This window comes from Quercus suber, unplaced genomic scaffold (genome assembly GCF_002906115.3).
Source record: "Quercus suber isolate HL8 unplaced genomic scaffold, Cork oak 2.0 scaffold_214, whole genome shotgun sequence".
NCBI classification, from domain to species: Eukaryota; Viridiplantae; Streptophyta; class Magnoliopsida; order Fagales; family Fagaceae; genus Quercus; species Quercus suber.
The window spans coordinates 655,044-676,695 of record NW_027069672.1 but is presented as its reverse complement, the minus strand read 5'-3'; the positions used below and the strand labels follow the sequence as shown (position 1 = coordinate 676,695).

At 38.9% G+C, this 21,652-nt stretch overlaps 1 protein-coding gene and 1 non-coding gene across 2 annotated transcripts; one reads left to right on the top strand and one right to left on the bottom strand.

Annotated features, from left to right (window-relative positions):
• The first annotated feature begins 15,929 nt into the window (after positions 1–15,929).
• LOC112035655 (peroxidase 25) lies at positions 15,930–17,785 on the top strand. The gene is made up of 4 exons (XM_024068489.2): positions 15,930–16,214; positions 16,320–16,499; positions 16,612–16,777; positions 17,165–17,785. Exons 1-4 carry the CDS (start codon positions 16,011–16,013, stop codon positions 17,584–17,586), a joined length of 972 nt encoding a protein of 323 aa, XP_023924257.1. The 5' UTR covers positions 15,930–16,010; the 3' UTR covers positions 17,587–17,785.
• A 119-nt stretch (positions 17,786–17,904) lies between these two features.
• Positions 17,905–17,986, bottom strand: TRNAS-GCU (transfer RNA serine (anticodon GCU)). The gene has a single exon. It is a non-coding gene; the product is annotated as a tRNA-Ser (tRNA).
• Positions 17,987–21,652: the final 3,666 nt, after the last annotated feature.

The window sequence follows — 21,652 nt, the reverse complement described above, 5'->3', positions numbered from 1 at the left end:
ATCCTTTGAGGCAAAGCTTTAGTAAATGGATCTGCCAGATTGTTTGCACTTTCAATCTTTGCTACCACCACATCTCCACGAGCAACAATATCTCGAATGATATGGTACTTCCTCTCAATGTGCTTTCCTTTCTTGTGATTCCTTGGATCTTTAGATTGTGCAACTGCTCCACTGTTATCACAAAACAATGTGATTGGAACTTGCTCCATTCTTATTACACCAAGGTCAGAAAGGAACTTCTTGAGCCATACAGCTTCCTTTGCTGCTTCACAAGCAGCAACATATTCTGCCTCCATGGTGGAGTCTGCAATACAAGATTGCTTAATACTCCGCCAACTAATGGCTCCACCTCCCAAGGTGAAAACACATCCTGAAGTGGATTTTCTGAAATCTAGATCCGATTGAAAATCTGAATCTGTATAGCCAATAGGTATCAAATCCTCACTTTGGTAAACAAGCATATAATCTCTCGTTCTCCGTAGATACTTGAGAATATGCTTTACAGCTTGCCAATGTTTTGGTCCTGGATTTGATTGATATCGGCTGACCATGCCAACTGAATAGCAGATATCTGGTCTAGTACAAAGCATGGCATACATGAGACTTCCTACTGCAGAAGCATAAGGAACTTGTCTCATCATTTCTTCTTCTTCTTGAGTCTTAGGCCTTTGGTCATCAGACAGAGGAACTCCATGTCTGAAAGGAAGCAATCCTTTCTTGGAGTTTTGCATGCTAAACCGTTCTAGAACCTTATCTATATATCCAGCTTGTGATAATCCTAACATCTTATTCTTACGATCTCGCAAAAGCTTGATCCCTAGAATAAAGTTAGCCTCACCTAAGTCCTTCATATCAAATTGGCTTGACAACCAAACCTTTACTGATGACATTACCCCTACATCATTTCCAATGAGTAGAATATCATCAACATAAAGCACTAGGAACATTACTACTTTATCTTGATGTCTTTTGTACACACATGGTTCATCAAGATTTTGTTCAAAACCAAATGTCTTGATTGCTTGATCAAATCTGATGTTCCATGACCTAGATGCTTGCTTAAGTCCATAAATGGACCTTTGCAACTTGCATACCATATGCTCTTGGTTCTTTGCTATGAAACCTTCCGGTTGCATCATATAGATTTCCTCTTCAAGATTGCCATTAAGAAATGCAGTCTTGACATCCATTTGCCAAATCTCATAATCAAAATGAGCAGCAATGGATAAGAGAATTCTGATAGATTTAAGCATTGCTACTGGAGAAAAGGTTTCATCATAATCAATACCTTCTTTTTGTGTATACCCTTTCGCCACTAGCCTTGCTTTAAAGGTTTCAACCTTTCCATCTATCCCTTTCTTCCTCTTGTAAACCCATTTGCAACCAACAGGTTTAATGCCGTTAGGCGCCTTTACAAGATCCCAAACTTGATTGGAATACATGGAATCTAATTCAGATTTCATAGCTTGGACCCAATGATGTGCATCTATATCATTTATAGCTTCATCATATGTGTAGGGATCCGATTCAACCTCTTCTGAGATAGCTTCATAAGTTTCTCCCAAACCTATGAATCTTATAGGAGGCCGAACAATTCTCCCACTACGACGAGGCACCTGAGTACTAGACATGTCATGAGTAGTATCTTGTGGTGTATCTAATACAGCCACATCATCCCTAGTTTCATCTATTGGTTGTTCATTTACAGATTCATTCATTTCAGTCAACACAACTCTACTTCTAGGAGTAAAATTATTCATATAGTCATTTTCCAAGAATTTGGCATTTGTGCTAACAAACACTTTATTATCTTTATGACTATAGAATAAACCTCCAACAGTTCCTTTTGGATACCCAACAAAGAAAACCACTTCTGTTTTAGACTGTAACTTGTCAGACTTTCCTTTTAACACATGTGCAGGACAACCCCAAATATGGAGATGTCTCATACTAGGCTTACGCCCATTCCACAACTCCACAGGTGTTTTAGGAACAGACTTCGAAGGTACTAAATTCAGAAGATACATTGCTGTGTTTAAGGCATATCCCCAAAAAGAAATAGGTAGAGTTGAATAACTCATCATGGACCTAACCATATCTAAAAGAGTCCTATTCCTTCTTTCTGCTACACCATTTTGTTGTGGAGTTCCAGGTGCAGTCAATTGGGATACAATCCCATTCTTAGTTAAGTAATCCTTAAAATCCCCAAGAAGGTATTCGCCACCACGATCAGATCGAATGGCCTTTATGCGTTTACCTAATTGATTCTCAACTTCAGCCCTAAACTCTTTGAACTTTTCAAAGGTTTCAGACTTCCGTTTCATTAGGTACACATAACCATATCTTGAGTAATCATCAGTGAAAGTAATGAAATACTCATAGCCACCTCTTGCTTGGATTGACATAGGACCACAAACATCAGAATGCACTAGCTCTAGCAAATCTTGGGCTCTTCTACCTTTTGCATTAAAAGGTCGTTTGGTCATTTTACCTTCCAAACAAGATTCACAAACAGGAAATTCATCAAAGTCCATGGGCTCTAAGAGTCCATCTTTGATCAGTCTTTGAATCCTATTTGAATTAATATGACCTAAACGCAAGTGCCAAAGATATGCATCACTAGTAGAAGGAAATTTTCTCTTTAATGATTTTACATGAGAGTCATTATCTAATTCAGAATTATATAATTCATGCTTATCAGGAGTTAAAATATAAAGACCATCCACAATATTGCCAGAACAGATAAACACTTTATCCTTCTTTATTACAACATTGTCTTTCAGGATAACACAATATCCATTTTTACCTAAGTAAGTAGCTGAAATTAAATTCCTACGAACATTAGGTACATACAAACAGTCTTCTAATATTAGAACTCTAGATTCAAAACATAAATTACAAACACCAACAGCTACAACTGGAATCTTGCTCCCATCAGCCAAAGTAAGAAACAACTCCCCTTCTTTAAGCTTTCTGGTCTCCTGGAACCCCTGCAAGGAATTGCAGATATGATTAGTACAACCTGAATCCACACACCAGGAATCCGTGGGATTCTGTACCAAACATATTTCAAGAAGGAAAGTATTAATTATACCTTTGTTCTTGGCAGCCTTAAATATTGGACAATTTCTCTTCCAATGTCCTTTCTCACCACAATGGAAACACTTTCCTTTGATCTTCTTTCCTTTGTCAGCAACCCCTAAGGCAATTTGTTTACCCTCTTGTTTGGTGAAGTTCTTCTTCTTCTTCTTCTTACCCTTGCCTTTCGACTTAGGTTGAGAAGTAGAAGCTTCACCAACATTGGCTTCAACATTGGAAGTACCAAGAATGCCTTCTGCCGCTACCAATTCATTCATTAATTCAGACAAGGTATAAATCTTTTTATTCATATTATAGTTAAGTTTGAATTCCTTGAATGATTCTGGTAGCGACTGGAGTATCATATCCACTTGGGATTCTCCATCTATATCGGCACCTAAAACTTCCAATGTATTCAGATTAGAGATCATTGTAAGACAATGCTCTCTCACTGAACTTCCTTCAGCCATTCTGGTATTATAAATTTGCCTCATGGTCTCTTGCCTTGCAGAACGGCCTTGCTCACCAAACATCTCCTTCAGACTTTGCATTATGTCTGAAGCTAGTTCTACATCCTGCATTTGATGCTGTAGAACATTTGAGATAGATGCTAGGATGTAGCACTTGGCCATCTCATTAGATTTCTGCCAACGATCATATCGTTGTTTTACCTCAGGAGGTGCATCTAATGAAGGAAAGCTAGGACATGGTTTAGTAAGAACATACTTATGCTCTTCAGCAGTAAGAACAATGTCCAAATTTCTTTTCCAGTCAACATAGTTGGATCCAGTCAGTTTGTTTTGATTAAGAATAGTTACAAGTGGGCTAAAAGATGCCATGATCAAATCTGAAAACAATAAACATGAATATAATAATTAAACTGACATTATCTATTTAGCATATGAACATATAGTATGGAACCTTAATAAAACCATAATATAATATATGCAACGACAACCCAATCTCATATTCAATATCCCTCAGCATAGAGTGAATATAAAATACTATGATTGATTGAGAACTATTCTCATCATTAGTGCTATCATGATAACTCTTATCAAACACTAATAATATGCCGTTATACATTTGGCCTCTAAATAATTATAGTAAGAACTCAGCATAGAGGATACTATAATATTTAGTCTAGTGTATACCATTGTCTAGAATCATGTGTAACCACATTTCATCCCCTTAACAGGCTTATTTTGTAGTACCATGATACAAAACACCCTCCGCATGGAATGCAAAGCTCGAGGCTAAGACAAGGTGTTTGATCAAACCACTATAAACCAAGAAATTCAATCTTGTAGGACCATGAAATAAATACTCTCCGCATGGAATGCTAAGCTCAAGGCAAAGACAAAGTATTTATTCCATACTACTATGAACCGACAATGGAGGCCGTGAGACCCAACCCTTGTATCTCTCTCCCACTAGATGTTTTAAAAGAAAGGTTTTTAGTTTTAAAACATGCATAATTTAATTACACATTGTCTTGCCCCTTTTACATGAGAAAACACTTAGAAAAAATTCTAATTTTCTTTCTTTCGATCGATCGAAAGTGCCCCTCGATCGATCGAAAAAATTAAGAAATTCGAACTTGATCATCTGACTCTTTCGATTGATACTCGATTGCCTCTCGATCGATCGAAAAATAAATTCGATCGATCGACTAACAATCGAAAATCAATCGTTCTAAAAAGTCTGATCACTGTCTCATTCGATCAATCGAAAGTGATTTTCGATCGATCGAAAATCGCGAAACTCAAATTTCCAGAAATTTTCTAAGGCAGTTTTCTTCATGTTTTCATGAACAAACAACTTTCAAACGAACATGATGGACAGAGAATGATGTCAAAACTGAAATTCATTGATGCTAAAGTCTTAAAGATCAATTTAACATACTTAAATTCAAATTTAAACAACATCATAACATCAATTTCAGTCTTCATCAAATCATAGTTTCAACAACATGCAGAAAATTAAGAAACATAATCTTCTAACAATATGAAACTATCATCTCTAATTCTAAAACTCACAAAACATGTTAAACAATACGAAATTGAAGACCGCTCTGATACCATTTGATGGAAATAAAGATAAATGCAGCGGAAAATAAGTTTTAAACGGATCTACTTCATTCGATATTGATAACACGTACTAAGTAAATTTCAGAATTTGAGAACAAGAGATCGTACCTTGAAGCGGTGAATTTCAAAACAAAGATTGAAGCACTTGGGACTACTTTTAATCTTCACTCCAATTCCACTAACGCCCAAGATGTGTGGTCTCTCAATTGGTAACAAAGGGATGACTAGTGAGTGACAAAAACTCACATGCACACCATTTCACAATGATGTTTCTTGCATCTGAAAATCTGAACGTTTTTCCCTTTGTATCTAACCAATTTATCTAATTGGGCTGGCCTTTTGGGCCTTACCAATTGGGCTTAAGTGTGTGGCTTGGAGTGGGACCAAAAGGGACCAATAAGACACTAGCTCCAATGGGCCTTGGGCTTTTCTGTCAACTCTTGACAAGTCCAAAGTTACCATTAACTATTTTTAATACCACTATATAAAAATAGTTGCACTCTAGGTCTTATCTATAAATTATATCCCAAAACTTTATTATACATGCAACCCCTTCATAAAATATTCGTAGTAATACAAAGTCATTAATGTAGACTGCCACTTTGTAAATTACTACATCTTAATCCTTGAGTACCCGGTTTAATCCTTTAATGTTATTCATTATATATTTATGAAATCCAATTCCATAAATATATACTTTAGTCTTACTAAAGTGGTTAGGCCTAACTCTTTGAATAACAAACCATTAAACTTATCTCAAGGAATATTTTATATCTCCGTTAAGAGACTATGAATTCCATCTTGAGAATACATGTTCCATCAACACTAAATGTGGTGCCCAACATATGAGGTTTTGACCATAACTGTAGATCTCACTCCTGATATATCACCTCATGATGGTTCATCTATTCTCTCAGGATTGAGTTCATTATAAATACAAGTTCAGATAATTAATTCATTTGACAGTCTTTAGAAGTTAAATCTCACAGCTGGTCCAGTTCAATATGTCTTAACTCTTAAAACATATTAACACATCAACTAGAAGTCTCCACTTCCATGATCAAGACAAATCATCGTAGTTGATATGTTATAGTCTTCGCAGATGAAATGCCCAATTTCATCACGACTACGAACTATAATTCTGAGTTTACAAAATACATACTAGGCTTCGATGATACTTGTGCAATATACAATATCTCTCAAAAAATTATTCAAACCAATATATAAATATGTACGAGAAATATAAGATCTCCATAATGTTAAAACAAGTCACACTAAATATTAACTCATCTTGTCAAAACAAGCACATAATATAACACATCTCTATTGCCCTAAGAAGGCACTATTCACATAATTACTACATCTTAATCCTTGAGTACCCGGTTTAATCCTTTAATGTTATTCATTATATATTTATGAAATCCAATTCCATAAATATATACTTTAGTCTTACTAAAGTGGTTAGACCTAACTCTTTGAATAACAAACCCATTAAACTTATCTCAAGGGAATATTTTATATCTCCGTTAAGAGACTATGAATTCCATCTTGAGAATACATGTTCCATTAACACTAAATGTGGCTGCCCAACATACTGAGGTTTTGACCATAACTGTAGATCTCACTCCTGATATATCAAAGCAACCTACACCTCATGATCAGGTTCATTATTCTCTCAGGATTAAGAGTTCATGCAAATACAAGTCGTGAGATTTATTATTCATTTGACAGTCTTTAGGAGAATAATATATCTCACAGTGGTCCAGTTCAATATGTCTTAACTCTTAAAACATATTAACACATCAACTAGAAGTCTCCACTTCCATGATCAAGACAAATCATCGTAGTTGATATGTTATAGTCTTCGCAGATGAAATGCCCAATTTCATCACCGACTACGAACTATAATTCTGAGTTTACAAAGAACTTGTGATTTATATCTTCTGTGATTCTTCACATAAATCACATACTATGCATCTCATGGACTATATGATAATGTCTGAATATTCATGTTACCATTATTTCAGATAATAATAAAACAAATTTATTAAACATAATATTAAGTCATACATAATGTCAAACACAATGTCACACTTAATATTATACATAGCATCTTACAATAGGATTTAAGGGCACCAATCCTAACAGCTTCTTGTTACCCTTGTCCTGATACGCCATCACCCTATGGTTGGCCATGTGCACTTTCGCAGGTATAACCGCCTCACTTCCATAGGCCAGCTTGAAAGGGGTTTCCCCTGTAGGAGTCCTCACTGTCATCCTGTACGCCTACAGAACACTTGGTAGCTCATCTAACCATACTCCCTTTGCCCTTTCAAGTTGAGTCTTGATGATCTTCAATAAGGATCGGTTTGTGACTTCTGCTTGACCGTTTGCTTAAGGGTGAGCAAGTAAGGAGTAATGATTCTTAATTCCAAAGTGCTTATAGAAGTTTCTAAAAAGTGTGTTATCAAATTGACTTCCATTGTCTGATATCAATACCCTAGGCACTCCACACCTGCATATAATGTTCTTTCAGACGAAGTTCTTAACATTTTGTTGTGTGATATTCGCTAAGGGTTCCGCCTCCACCCACTTTGTGAAATAATCAATGTCAACTACCAAAAACTTCTTCTATCTTGTACTGAGTGGAAAGGGACCCAAGATGTCTAGTCTCTATTGGGCAAAAGGCCATGGGGCCATCATCAGGGTGAGGTACTCTGATGGTTGTCTGGGAATGTTACTAAACCGTTGGCATTGATCGCAGATCTTGACATATGCCTTGGCATCAGCTTACATATTCGGCCAATAATATCCTGCACGGATGACTTTGTGGAAGAATGACCTGGCTCTTGAGTGATTGCCACATGCTCCTTCATGAACCTCCCTTAATATATAGTTCGCCTTGTTTGGAGCTAAACACCTAAGATAAGGCTGAGAAAAGTCTCTTTTGTATAACACACCTCGTTCATAAGGACGTACCTGGCTGACCTTACTCTAAGCCTTCTAGCTTCGTCTCTATCCTCTGCAAGTCGTCCGTCTTTCAAGTATGATATAATGGGGATTATCCAATTGCCTTTGCTCTCCATTTGTTGCACTTCTATGACATCTATACTTGGTATGTACTGAATCTCATCAAACTCGCCCATGACTTCATTTGCTGAGGCTTCCTTTGCTAAGGTATCTACTTCCACGTTTTTTTCCCTTGGGATTTGAACGAAGTCAACTTCTTCAAATTTCTTCTTAAGGCGCATCACCCTATTAAGGTACTTTTTCATCCGTTCTTCCTTAGCCTCACATGTCCCATTTACTTGACCCATGATTAACTAGGAATCTCCTAAGATGAGTATTGACTTCGCTTCTACAGATTTAGCCAGCTCCAACACTTTAAGGAGGGTTTCATACTCAACTTTGTTATTAGTTGTTTGGTACTGCAGACGAACTTTGTGTTTCAATTTATCTCTTTTTGGGGATTGTAGAACCACACCTATTCCTCCTGCATGCTATGTAGACGAGTCGTCAACATAGGCGACCCACTTTTCACTGTGCTCAATCTCATCCAAATTATTATAATTTAGGGTAAACTCTGCAATGAAATCTGCGAGGGCATGAGTTTTTATTATATGCCTTGGCTGATATCTGATGTCAAACTCACTGAGCTCAACAGCCCATTGGATCAGTCGTCCTACAGCTTCCAACTTGTTCATTGCTTTCTTGAGCAGATGATCGGTCATGACATTAATGACATGAGCTTGGAAGTAATGTCTCAGCTTCTTGGAAGCTGTTATTAATGCAAAAGCCAACTTCTCCATTTGTGGATATTGTTCTTCTGCCCCCCTCAGTGCTTTACTTGTATAGTACACGGGCTTTTGCACCTTACCTTCGTCCCTCACCAATGCTGAACTTACGGCATGTAGGCTGACTGCCAAGTACAAATACAACTCCTCTCCCAACATAGACGGGCTTAGTAAAAGCGCCATGGTGAGGTACGTTTTTAAATCTTCAAAAGATTTCTGACACTCGTCGATCTATTTGAATGCTTTTTTAAGAACCTTAAAAAATGGCAAACATATGTCAGTAGCTTTAGAGACAAACCTGTTAAGGGCAGCGACTCGTCTAGTAAGAGACTGGACTTCTTTGATATTCCATGGAGGTTCCATGTTTAGTATCGCTTGGATCTTGTCTGGATTTGCTTCAATCCCTCTGTGTGAAACCATAAACCCCAAGAATTTCCCTAATGACACTCCGAAAGCACATTTGCTAGGGTTCAGCTTCATGTTGTACTGTCTGAGTGTATCAAATGTTTCTTGCAAGTTGTCTAGATGCTTTCTCTCGTCCTAACTCTTTACCAGCATATCATCAACGTAGACTTCTATATTTCATCTAATCTGTGGACGAAACATGTGGTTAACTAATCTCTGATATGTTGCCCCTACATTCTTCAAACCAAATGGCATCACCTTGTAACAGAACAAGCCTTGGTTGGTAACAAAGGATGTCTTCTCTTGGTCTGCCTTGTCCATCCTTATCTGATTGTATCTAGAAAAAGCATCCATAAAGCTAAGTAACTTGTAACCCGGTAGATCTACCAACTGGTCAATGCATGGCAACGGGTAACTGTCCTTGGGACAAGACTTGTTTAGATCGGTGAAATATACACACATTCTACATTTGCCATTTGCCTTCTTGACCATTACCACATTGGCCAACTAGTCTGGATAATAAACTTCTCGAATAAACTTCGCTGCAATAAACTTTTGTACCTCTTCTTTAATAGTGTTGTCCCTTTTAGGAGTAAACACCCTTTTCTTCTGTCGTATAGGCCTAGAGGTAGGAAACACATTCAAACGGTGGGTAATAACATTGGGGTCTATGCCCGGCATATCTTCATGACTCCAAGCAAACACATCCATATTCTTTCTCAGGAAACGGATGAGATCCTTCTTAGTTTTTTTCTTCTATATCTATTCCTACCTTGGTATACCTCTCGGGGTTATCTTCGTCCAAAGAAATGTTTTCCAACACCTCGGTAGGTTCTGCCACAACCCTTCTTTACTCAATACTCAACATCTGAACTTGTTCGTCCATGGCCAATATGGCTAAATAGCATTCTCTAGCAGCATATTGATCTCCTTGTACTTGTCCTATTCCGTGCTCCATAGGGAACTTGACTGATAGATGGTAAGTGGATGTGACTGCTTTCCAACTATTTAAAGTTGGTCTTCCAATTATGGCATTGTAGGAAGACAAACAATCAACCACAAGAAAATTCATGTTCTTGGTTACTTGCTGTGGATATGCCCTCACCATCACAGATAATGTGACAATGCCCACGGGCTGTACTTTCATTTCACCGAAACCTATCAAGGGTGAGTTCACTGGACGAAGTTGATCTCGTCCAAGTTTCATTTGCTGAAAGGCTGAGTAGTACAAAATTTTTGCCAAGCTCCCATTGTCCATTAACACCTATTCCATGCTCCATAGGGAACTTGACTGATAGATGGTAAGTGGATGTGACTGCTTTCCAATTATTTAAAGTTGGTCTTCCAATTATGGCATTGTAGGAAGACAAACAATCAACCACAAGAAAATTCATGTTCTTGGTTACTTGCTGTGGATATGCCCTCACCATCACAGATAATGTGACAATGCCCACGGGCTATACTTTCATTTCACCGAAACCTATCAAGGGTGAGTTCACTGGACCAAGTTGACCTCGTCCAAGTTTCATTTGCTGAAAGGCTGAGTAGTACAAAATTTTTGCCAAGCTCCCATTGTCCATTAACACCCTTCTAGTTGTATAATCAGCAATAAGCAATGTAATGACAATGGCATCATCGTGAGGGTGATGAAATCTTTCAGCATCCTCGTTCGTGAATGTGATAGCTTGTTCTTTAGTGGTCTTCGTCCTTGGTGATCTTCCAGAGAAGTGGACGCTCTGCACTACCTTCAAGTACGCCCTTCTTAACTTGGACGACTGACATGTTGAAGATCCTCCTATAATAACCCTTATTTCTCCTAGCGGGAGTCATGACGTCTCTTCTACCTTCCCTTTCAATTTTTCATCTTTGTGATCTCGTCCAAGGAAACTTCTCAATTTTCCTTGTCTGATTAGATTTTCAATCTACTGTTTTAAATCAAAACATTCCTCGGTGTCGTGTCCGTGGTCTCTGTGGAAGCGATAATACTTATTCCTATTGCGTTTGTTAGGTTCTTCCTTCATTTTCTCTGGCCATTTCAAGGAAGGATCATCCTTGATTTGCATAAGAACCTGCTCAAGTGGCACATTCAAGGGGGGTGTATTGTTGATTCTGCGCTGAAGAGCCTGGCTTATTATTGTCTCGGTCTCTTTTTTCTTCCATTCATTCCTTCTTTGGACGAGGACCTTGCTCAGAGTAGCGAGTGGGGTTTGCTTCTATTCTCTCAGCTCTCTTCCTCTTCTTAGCTATGATAGCGTCTTCTGCATTCATAAAGTTTTAAGCCAAATGGACTAGTTTGGCCATGGACTGAAGCTCTTTTTTATAAAGTTTATGTATGAATAAGTCAGAATTAGCCCCATTATGGAAGGCCTCCAATAGTAGCTTATCATCTCTACCTCGTCCACGGTCAAGGCTTCCCTGTTGAAATGAGTGATGAAGGACCGTAGACTTTCATTCTCTCCTTGCTCTATGGTTAACAGGCTAGATAAGGAACGCTTGTGTCTTTGTCCCCCAATGAAATTATTAACAAACAACTTGCTCAAATCTTCAAAAGAACTTACTGAATTCGAGGGTATTTTGCTGAACCAGACTCGTGTCGGACCTTTAAGGGTGGTAGGGAAGACTCTACACATAATTTCATTTGGGACCCCTTGAAGGTGCATCGTAGTCTTGAAAGTAGTAATGTGATCAAATGGGTCACACGTTCCATCATACGAATCCAATTAAGGCATCTTGAATTTTGGAGGCAAGGGGTGACCATTAATGAAAGTTGTGAAGGGAGAATCTGTTTGGTGAACTAGATCTTCTACGGGATTTGCTCTTCTCATGTTCTCCCTCATCTCATCCATAACTTTCCTCATCTAGTCCATTTCCCTCTCCAAATGTGGCATCCTTCTTGTTGTGGTACCCCTTGATTGGCTTTCAAGTCCTGCATCTCTTCCATCTCCTTGACTTTGGCCTTGTTCTTCTCCATAAGCCTCATGTCGTTGCCTCCTCAAATTGATCTCTCTAGTCAATTCTTGGTTTTGGCAAGTTAACTTTGCCATAGCGGCTGCCATGGATTGCATGTGTTGAGCGGAGGATGGTTGCATAGTGGGCGCAGATTGACGATCGCGGTGAGGATTACTAGAGGCATCCCTACTCTCTTGATGGCCTGGACTAGTAGCCCTCGATCTTGTCCGAACCATTACAACCTTTTTGTCGGAGAAAAGGAATTGTAGAATTCAAAGATGAAATCTAACAAACTTCTCTTCCCACAGACGGTGCCAACTAATGAATACAAGGAAATCAGTAGGCTGAATGTCCCGAGCGTTAATCTCAAAGTAACTTAGAATATCCTGAAAAACAAACACCAAATCAGAAGAAACTGGGGGAGATCGGCCAAGAATCCTCCGATGATAAAGTTAGAATCTTTGGAATTCCAATTTGTGTGAAAAAATGTCAGACTGAATTACCTTTTCACGAATAAATCCTTATATAGCACACATTTTGGAACAGTTACTCATTTCGTAACTGCCCCTATTATTGCGGAACTAGGAAAACTCGGAGGTAACTTCCATAACTACCATGGAAGTTACCCTGTTTGGGTTAATCTCCATAACTGCCGTTGGGAACTGACCTTAATGCTCTATGCTGAGTGAAAAGCTCGTCCCAAGCAAATATGGGGAAAGATGTGTAAATGTAGTAAGGTCGTCCAAGCCATTCTTTTCTTGGATGATCTCAATGATGGACGAGTATGTCATAAAGCAACTCATATGCTTTGTTTATCTTTTGGACAACCTTCACGGACGAGTTTGGAGTTAGTGTATTATGTTACAGCATCAACTACTAATTTTCGTACATAAATTTTATAAACTAATGTGTTGTTAATCGCATAAAAGTAATTCAGATATTTATTTATTATATATGTTGTTGAATAAAATCTACTAATCACATTAATTTTTCTCGTTAGTTTGTAAAATTTATGATAAAATTTTATAGTATAACTTTAGCATTTTCCATTTCTTTATACGAATGAATATCTAGGTGGCTACTTGACCATATTTTAAATGAAATATAGATTGAATGTCCAATTAGCTAGTCACGTTGTTTTGTTCAACAAGCTCAAATAATTCTATCAATTGCAGCATAATAATTGCTTTAAGGCTCCGCTTGGGAGTTCATAAGAGAATGGAATGGAATGAGATGATCATAATGGAAGGAAAGGAACGAAATGGAATAGAATGTATTTAAGTAAGGGAAATGAATGGAAAAGAATGGAATGGAATGAAATTAAGTAACCTTGATTGGATGTTTTAAAATAAAGAAATGGAAAGGAATGAAAATGAATGGAATGTAAGTAATCCTGTTTGGGAGCAACATAGAGGGAAGGGAATGGAATGGAATCATTTTACGACAATATTACTATTAGACCCCTATTTTAAAATAAATAGTATATAGGGGTATTTTGGGAGTTTTATTAAAAAATCATTAAATCTAATTTTATTCCCTCCTATTCTTCCCAATTTCGAGGGGAATAAAAATTTGAGGTTTTAAGGGAATAGAAAGGAATGAGTGTTCCCTCCTACTCATTCCATTCCCTCCCACTTAAACTCCCAAACAAGGGAATAGACTTTCCATTCCCTCCTTTAAAACTCCCAAATAAGAGAAGGGAAGAATATTCTAAAATTATTCTTTTTATTCCTTTCCATTCCATTCAATTCTCTCCTACCAAGCAGAGCCTAAGGCTCCGCTTGGGAGTTCATAAGGGAATGGAATGGAATTGAATGAGATGATCATAAGAGAATGGAAAACAATGGAATCGAATGGAATGTATTTAAGTAAGAGAAAGGAATGGAAAAGAATGGAATTGAATGGAATTAAATAACCTTGATTGGATGTTTTAAAATAAAGGAATGGAAAGGAATCAAAATGAATGGAATATAAGGCTCCGCTTGGGAGGAGTGAATGGAATGAAATGGAAAGGAATAAAAAAAAAAAAAAATTTAGAATATTCTTCTCTTCTCTTGTTTGGGAGTTTTAATGGAGGGAATGGAAAGCCCATTCCCTTGTTTGGGAGTTTAAGTGGGAGAGAATGGAATGGGTAGGAGGGAACACTCATTCCTCTCTATTTCCTTAAAACCTCAAATTTTCATTCCCCTCAAAATTGGGAGGAATGGGAGGGAATGAAATTAGATTTAATGATTTTTTTTACTAAAACTCCCAAAATACCCCTATAAATTCAACCATTTATTTTAAAATAGGGGTCTAATAGTAATATTGTCATAAAATGATTCCATTCCATTCCCTCCATGTTGCTCCCAAACATGATTACTTACATTCCATTCATTTTCATTCATTTCCATTCCTTTATTTTAAAACATCCAATCAAGGTTACTAAATTCTATTCCATTCTATTCTTTTCCATTCATTTCCCTTACTTAAATACATTCCATTCCATTCCATTCCTTTCTATTCCCTTATGATCATCTCATTCCATTCCATTCTATTCCCTTATAAACTCCCAAGCGGAGCCTAAGTAATCCTGTTTGGGAGCAACATTGAGGGAATGGAATGAAATCATTTTATGACAATATTACTATTAGATCCCTATTTAAAAATAAAGGGTTGAATATATAGGGGTATTTTGGGAGTTTTAGTAAAAAAATAATTAAATCTAATTTCATTCCCTCCCATTCCTCTCAATTTCGAAGGGAATGAAAATTTGAGGTTTTAAAGCAATAGAGAGGAATGAGTATTCCCTCATACTCATTCCATTCCCTCCAACTTAAACTTCCAAACAATGGAATAGACTTTCCATTCCCTCCATTAAAACTCTCAAATAAGAGAAGGGAATAATATTCTAAAATTATTCTTTTTATTTCTTTCCATTCTATTCAATTCCCTCTTTCCAAGCGGAGCCTAAGTGATCAAAGTATAATTCCATGCGAACACAATTTATAAAAGCTGATGTGAATACGATGAAAATAATCAAAGGAGCAAATTAAGGCATATAATTCTCTATTTGCATGAATAATGCAACGCCTACGTGGCTAGCTACTTTACCATATTTTAAATGAAATGTAGATTAAAAATGTCGAATTACTCACACTGAGATGTTCATCAAGTTATGCACTCCAAGTCCAAGAGTTCTCTTAAAGGCTAAGCATAATAAATAATTGCATGTAAGTGATTAAGAAAATCCATGCAAAAGTGCAGCAAACCCAGCATGTAAAATTGCTAATGTGAACACACTGACAATGAAAACATTTAAATGGAGAAAACGCGGGTTTCTTATACACAGAGAGCAGAAAACGCGTCAAGGAATAAAGCTAAAGAATCAAGGATGATAGCAAAAGCTCTGCTCTATTACCTCTTCTTCATTACAATATGATCTTCAAAATCTAACTCTGGGTCCCCAAAAAAACACAAACTAGACAGAGTATGAAATGGAGACCACCTTCTTTTGTTGGTCCCACGCGTCTCCACTAGCAAAAGCTTGAAGTTAGCTCAAACTTTTATGAAATGGACAGGCAAGCAACAAAGTAGCTTTACCAAGCCATGTATATATATGTAGTCTTAAATGTTTAGTAGTGGTTCACAGTTGGTAGTGAGAACTGAGAATTAGGATAATTAGAATCAATTTGTTGGTCTCTTACTGGTGCAAATGGAAGCCAGCATGTGGTTTGCTTTCATTGTGATTTTAGTGATGAGTTCATGTGTACAAGGCCAGTTGAAAACTGGGTTTTATTCTTCTTTATGCCCAAGAGCTGAGGCCATAGTAAGGTCCACTGTTGAAGCACACTCCAACAAAGACCCCACGATTTTGGCTGGCTTGCTAAGGCTTCACTTCCATGACTGCTTTGTTCAGGTTTCTTTCATTCTTTTCTTCTATGCATGGCTGTTTGTAGTAGTTGATTTGCTATTTGACATGTTTCGAAAGTACTAATAATTAATTGACATTAATATTGCACAGGGCTGTGATGGTTCGGTGTTGATTACGGGGTCTTCTACTGAGATGAGTGCACCCCCAAACCTTGGCTTAAGAGGGTTTGATGTAATCGATGACGCAAAATCACAACTAGAACCCTTGTGCCCTGGGGTGGTTTCATGTGCCGATATACTAGCACTGGCTGCTCGCGATGCTGTGGTCTTGGTACATAAATTAAATCTCTCTCTTTCACTAATAACACATGCACACACACACGACACATATATGGTACGTATAAATCTAACTTGTGTACTTATAATATATTGCTATATATCAGAGTGATGGTCCAAGTTGGCCAGTGCCTACTGGAAGAAGAGATGGCAGGGTGTCTTCGGCTTCCGAAGTCTCAAATAATTTACCTTCTCCTCTTGAATCCGTCGCTACCCACAGGCAAAAATTTGCTGCAAAAGGCCTTGACGATAATGATCTTGTCACATTAGTTGGTATACTCTCTAGATGATAATTATATCAGACATCTTGTATAAATATTATTTTTCTTATAGAACATAAATAGGTTCTACACAATTGTCATAGAACGTATTGTAAAAGAAATTATACATATGCTAAATATACAAGTATCATCTCTTCTGTAAAAATGAGATACTGACTTAGAATATGTTTGGATCACAAATACTTTTTCAGTAATTTTTTCTTTAAAATTGAGTCTCACAATACTATTTACACATTTAAAAATTATTTTACTATAGTATTTTCAGTTTTTAATTTTCAGCAATAAACAGTATTCAAACAAACCCTTATATGTTACATTAATTGTTACATATAAATTGTGTGACATGCATATTTTAATTATGGGACATTTGTGTGTGCAGGGGGACATACCATAGGCCAAACAGACTGTTTGTTCTTCAGATACCGTTTATACAACTTCACTACCACAGGCAACTCTGATCCCACAATAAACCCATCATTTTTGTCACAGCTCCAAGCTCTTTGTCCAAAAGACGGCGATGGCTCGAAACGAGTTGCGTTAGATAAAGATAGCCAGACCAAGTTTGACGTGAGTTTCTTCAAGAATGTACGTGATGGTAATGCAGTTCTAGAGTCGGATCAGAGGCTATGGGGAGACGCTACAACGCGAACCATCGTGCAAAACTATGCTGGGAGCATTAGGGGATTACTTGGTTTAAGATTTGACATTGAGTTTCCAAAAGCTATGATCAAAATGAGTAGCGTTGAGGTGAAGACCGGTACACAAGGAGAGATTAGAAAAGTTTGTTCAAAGTTTAATTGATAAACCCCAATGTGTTAAACTTAATTAAACAATTCCCTAGATCACATTTTATAGTTTTCTTGGAATCAAACTCACTTATTAAAAAGAAAAAAAAAAGAGTACATATATATTTAGAACGATTCTAGCTAGCTAGCTTTGAGCATGTAACAAGATATGTAAATATTAAATATTAATAAAGTTTTTTTTTTTTTTTTTTTTTTTTGAAGATGTCTATATGTTCTTGTTTGGGGAAACACCGAACACTTGGTAAAAAATAATCGTAAAATCGTAGAAAGGAGAGGAGACTATCAAAATTTAATTGCAAAAATTTGTCCAAAACGTCGCCTGAGAGATTCGAACTCTCGCGGGGAAACCCCATGTACTTAGCAGGCACACGCCTTAACCACTCGGCCAAAGCGACTCTGGATGTCGGTAGATTGTCATATGTAATAATTATCGTTTACTTCTAGTATTCACAAATACGGTCCTCAGAGCATACTCACTTGAAATATGCTTATCATTATACCAAAAATAACTAATTAATTATTTATTTATTTCTCAGTTGCCTTTAGAGATAACTATCACATTTGTCCCAAAAAAAAGAACTATCACATCCATCTCTCAGTAAGGTTGTCAGATTGAATCCCTTCATAATCTTTATTTATATATATTAGTTTTATCATACATGTTTCGCATGTATAATGATTTCTTTTTTTAGTTTATTGTTATAATTTTATTTCATTTCAATTTGAGACTTCTCTCTTTTCTATCCAATTAAACAACACGGATAGTGACTTTTATTTTAAACATAGAAAAGGCATTTACTAAAATGAAAAAAAAAAGAAAAAAAAAAAAAGAAAAAAGAAGACCGTACAAAAAGATGTGAAGGGAAACAACTCAAAAAGGTTTGGTTACTAAGAAGGTTTGATTCTTTAAAATTTATCCATTTCTTTTCCTTCCAGAACAACATATAGGATTTTTTTTTTCCTCATGCCACCAATTACAACAAAAGCTGCACTTCTCTTACTTTTTCTCCAATTACAGCAAAAAACTACACTCTTCTTACTTTTCCTGCCTTTTCTCTCTTCTGCTTCCCTTTCTAGTTCTTATTTCTATTCTTTGTGCCTATCTTTTGTTAAAAAAAGAATAGTATATGTACATCCTTTCATTGTCTAAAACGGAAATAATGACAATCTTGTTGCCTTTACTTTTATTCTCTTTAAAATTTAGATCAAGAATTTGATTTACCTCCAGTACTTTTTAAAAATGAAACTCATTTTATTTTAATGAGAGACTACCACATCACCTACTAGCTAAATAAAATGTACAGATTAAAATACACTGTTGTAGGGTCGATTTTTGTAGCCTAAGCCCAAAAGAGATTGGTTATAGGCCAACGAACCCAGAACAATAAATTTGTAGAGAGTGGGTTGAAGGTTAAGGCGCCGACTGGCGTCTAAGAAGCCTGGCCATCTTTTTCTCTTATTGAAGAAACACTTGGAACAATTTACAACTAGGAGATGCTCCTCGGCCCACGGCCAAGGAGGATTTTTTCCCCCTTTTCACTCCCCCCAAAGGCCCCTTCTACATTTTACTTGTCTCTCTTATATACTACTCTCTTCCTCTTCCTGTTGATCGTTCATTGGCCTCTCCTCTGGCCGTCTGTCCCATCAGAGGTCGTATCCGTGCTCAAGTGGTTCACCCTGATCGATGTAGCCCTGCCCGGGAGTTGCATCCCCATTAATGCGGCCAGAAGGGTTGGTGAACGTATTAAGTGTTGAGGTGACAACTGACTCTGGGTCTGTCCCCCCTCCCCTATAGTTATCCTTAGTATGCCGAGGACGAGGGGATCCTCGGCGCGGATCCAAAGGAGGGTTTGCTCCCCAAATTGGCCTTGGGTAGTCATCCCTCCTCGGACTGGCCATTTGGGCCCGGCTTGGAGTGGCCGTGGCTGTACGATTTCCTGGCCCCACAATAGCCCCTCAAAATCTTGCTGCACGCATCCTTGGGCGGGGAGGAGGATTTTGACATCCTCAGCCTCATCCCCCCCCACCCCTCGTTAGTGCTGGGGCCCATTCACCTGCCAAGGGCACGTCGTTGGCACTTCGGAGCACGTAACGTGTCAATCATTAAATCCAGGCGGCTCTGTGCTCCCCACGTCCAACGAGGAGTTATCCATCCAACGGTGGAGATTCGTCTGGCATTCATGAGCGGGAAAACCAGCATGGCTCCTCGATTTGGGGTATAAATACCCGTACTAACCGCCTCTCCCTGTTCCTCATTTGTAATCGAGGATATTCGTGCGCCCTTCCCGAGTTTAGACACACCCTAACTAGCACCTTTAGCACAAAAGCCTGTCCGAGGAGCCCTTTCTCTTTCCTGTAAGTCGCTCTCTCTTTGGTCCTTCTTTCTTGCTACCCTTTTTTCTGTTTCGCCTGTTCTTTCTTAGCTCTTTTAGGCGTCTACTGGGATTGGTAGGTTTAAGAAATACGTCGATACTGAGGAGGCGATGGAGAAATTCATCTCCGACTATAAAATTCCCGGCAATGTGAATCTGAGACATTGTGAGGACGGGAGTAGCGCATATACAGACAGGAGGGCGAGGTGGTAATTCCCGTAGTCGCCTTCCTTGAAGGGGGATGACGATCCCCATGGGGCCGATGATGAGGGTTACCTCATGCACTTTCGGTTGGCCCCCACCCAGTGCGGGATAAATGTCTTTAGGATTTTGGGCTGTGTGGACGCCCTGAACGAGAAGATGGGGTTGAGGTTGACCCACCATGACATGAACTGGTGTTACAATCTTCAGCTTCTTAAGGGCAAGTCGTATTACCTGAAAACGAGGGACGACAGGGTGCGGCTCATTCAGTGCCTCCCCGAGTCCAGCAAGGGGTTCTATGAGGATTTCCTTATTGTGTCAGGGAGTGGCACGATGGCCTTCACTGCCCAACAACAGAGGGAACGCCAGGTGGGGTAGCAGGAGACATAGGGTTTCAAGCTCTTGTCTTTTTCCTTACCCCCTTTCTTTCTTTTTTCTCTCTTTACTAATGCGGTGGTGCTTTCCGTTTGCAGATCCGCATGCCTTTCAGCGTCATTTCCATCTGGTCAATCGGGAAGATTTGCAAAAGGTGCTGAGGGCGCCAGTGTACGTAAACAAGGACGACAACCAGGTTAGGGCCGCCCACCTAATTTGGTTATACACCTGCCCAGAGATCGTTCCCAGTTCCGAAGCACGTCATCCTTGCCAACGATCCTCGGCTTTAGAGGATTACTGTGACCGAGGACGGATTTTCAATCCCCGAGGAGCCCTCTGACCAGGAAGTTGTCACATTAGCCGTCCCCTCTTCTTCCCAACTGTTTGCTGAGGCCGCCGAGGAAGCTCCAGAGGGGGGAGGGACGCGTTTGAAGTTTTCGCTCATCTTGATCAGTCCGAGGATCCTCCTGGGGACTTGGGTGATCCCAATTTGAGCGAAGCAGACCTCCTCTTATTAGAACCCCTCCTCGGCTGTCAATGGGTTACAAGAGGAAACTCACCACCAAGTTGTTGGACCTGCTTGAGGGCCAGCCGAGGGAGTCCCAACAGAAAACTCCTACTCCTCCTTCGAAGGCTAAGTCGACTTTCGCTCGGCAAAAACTTCCTCCTTCTCCTTCTCAGACGCGCTCGCCCTCTGGGTCCGTGCCTGCTGGTACTAAGAAGAAGAAGGATAAGGGTAAAAGGATCGTGGGGGATAGGACGGTGTCCTCACAGGAGGAGGACACTGCTCTGCGGCCATCCAAGCAGTTTAAGATAGGCGGAAGGAGTCCGGATAGGCAGGTCGCCGACACCACCTCGTCTGGGGCTGACGCCTGGCTCCCAGCCCCGATGCTCCGCGGGGAGCCATTGAGGGATAACGCCTCTCTTAGGGATTTCAACAAGGGCGAGGGTACGCGCATGGCAGACGCATTGGAGAGGAGCTTGCTGCTCCCAGCGGACATGGCTGAGCTTGACTCATTGACGAGCGAGCAGGTCTTCCTCAGCCTTAAGCGATATGTGGGGATGGTAAGGGCTATAACCTCAATTCTTTTCCCACTCTTTTCCTTTTATGGG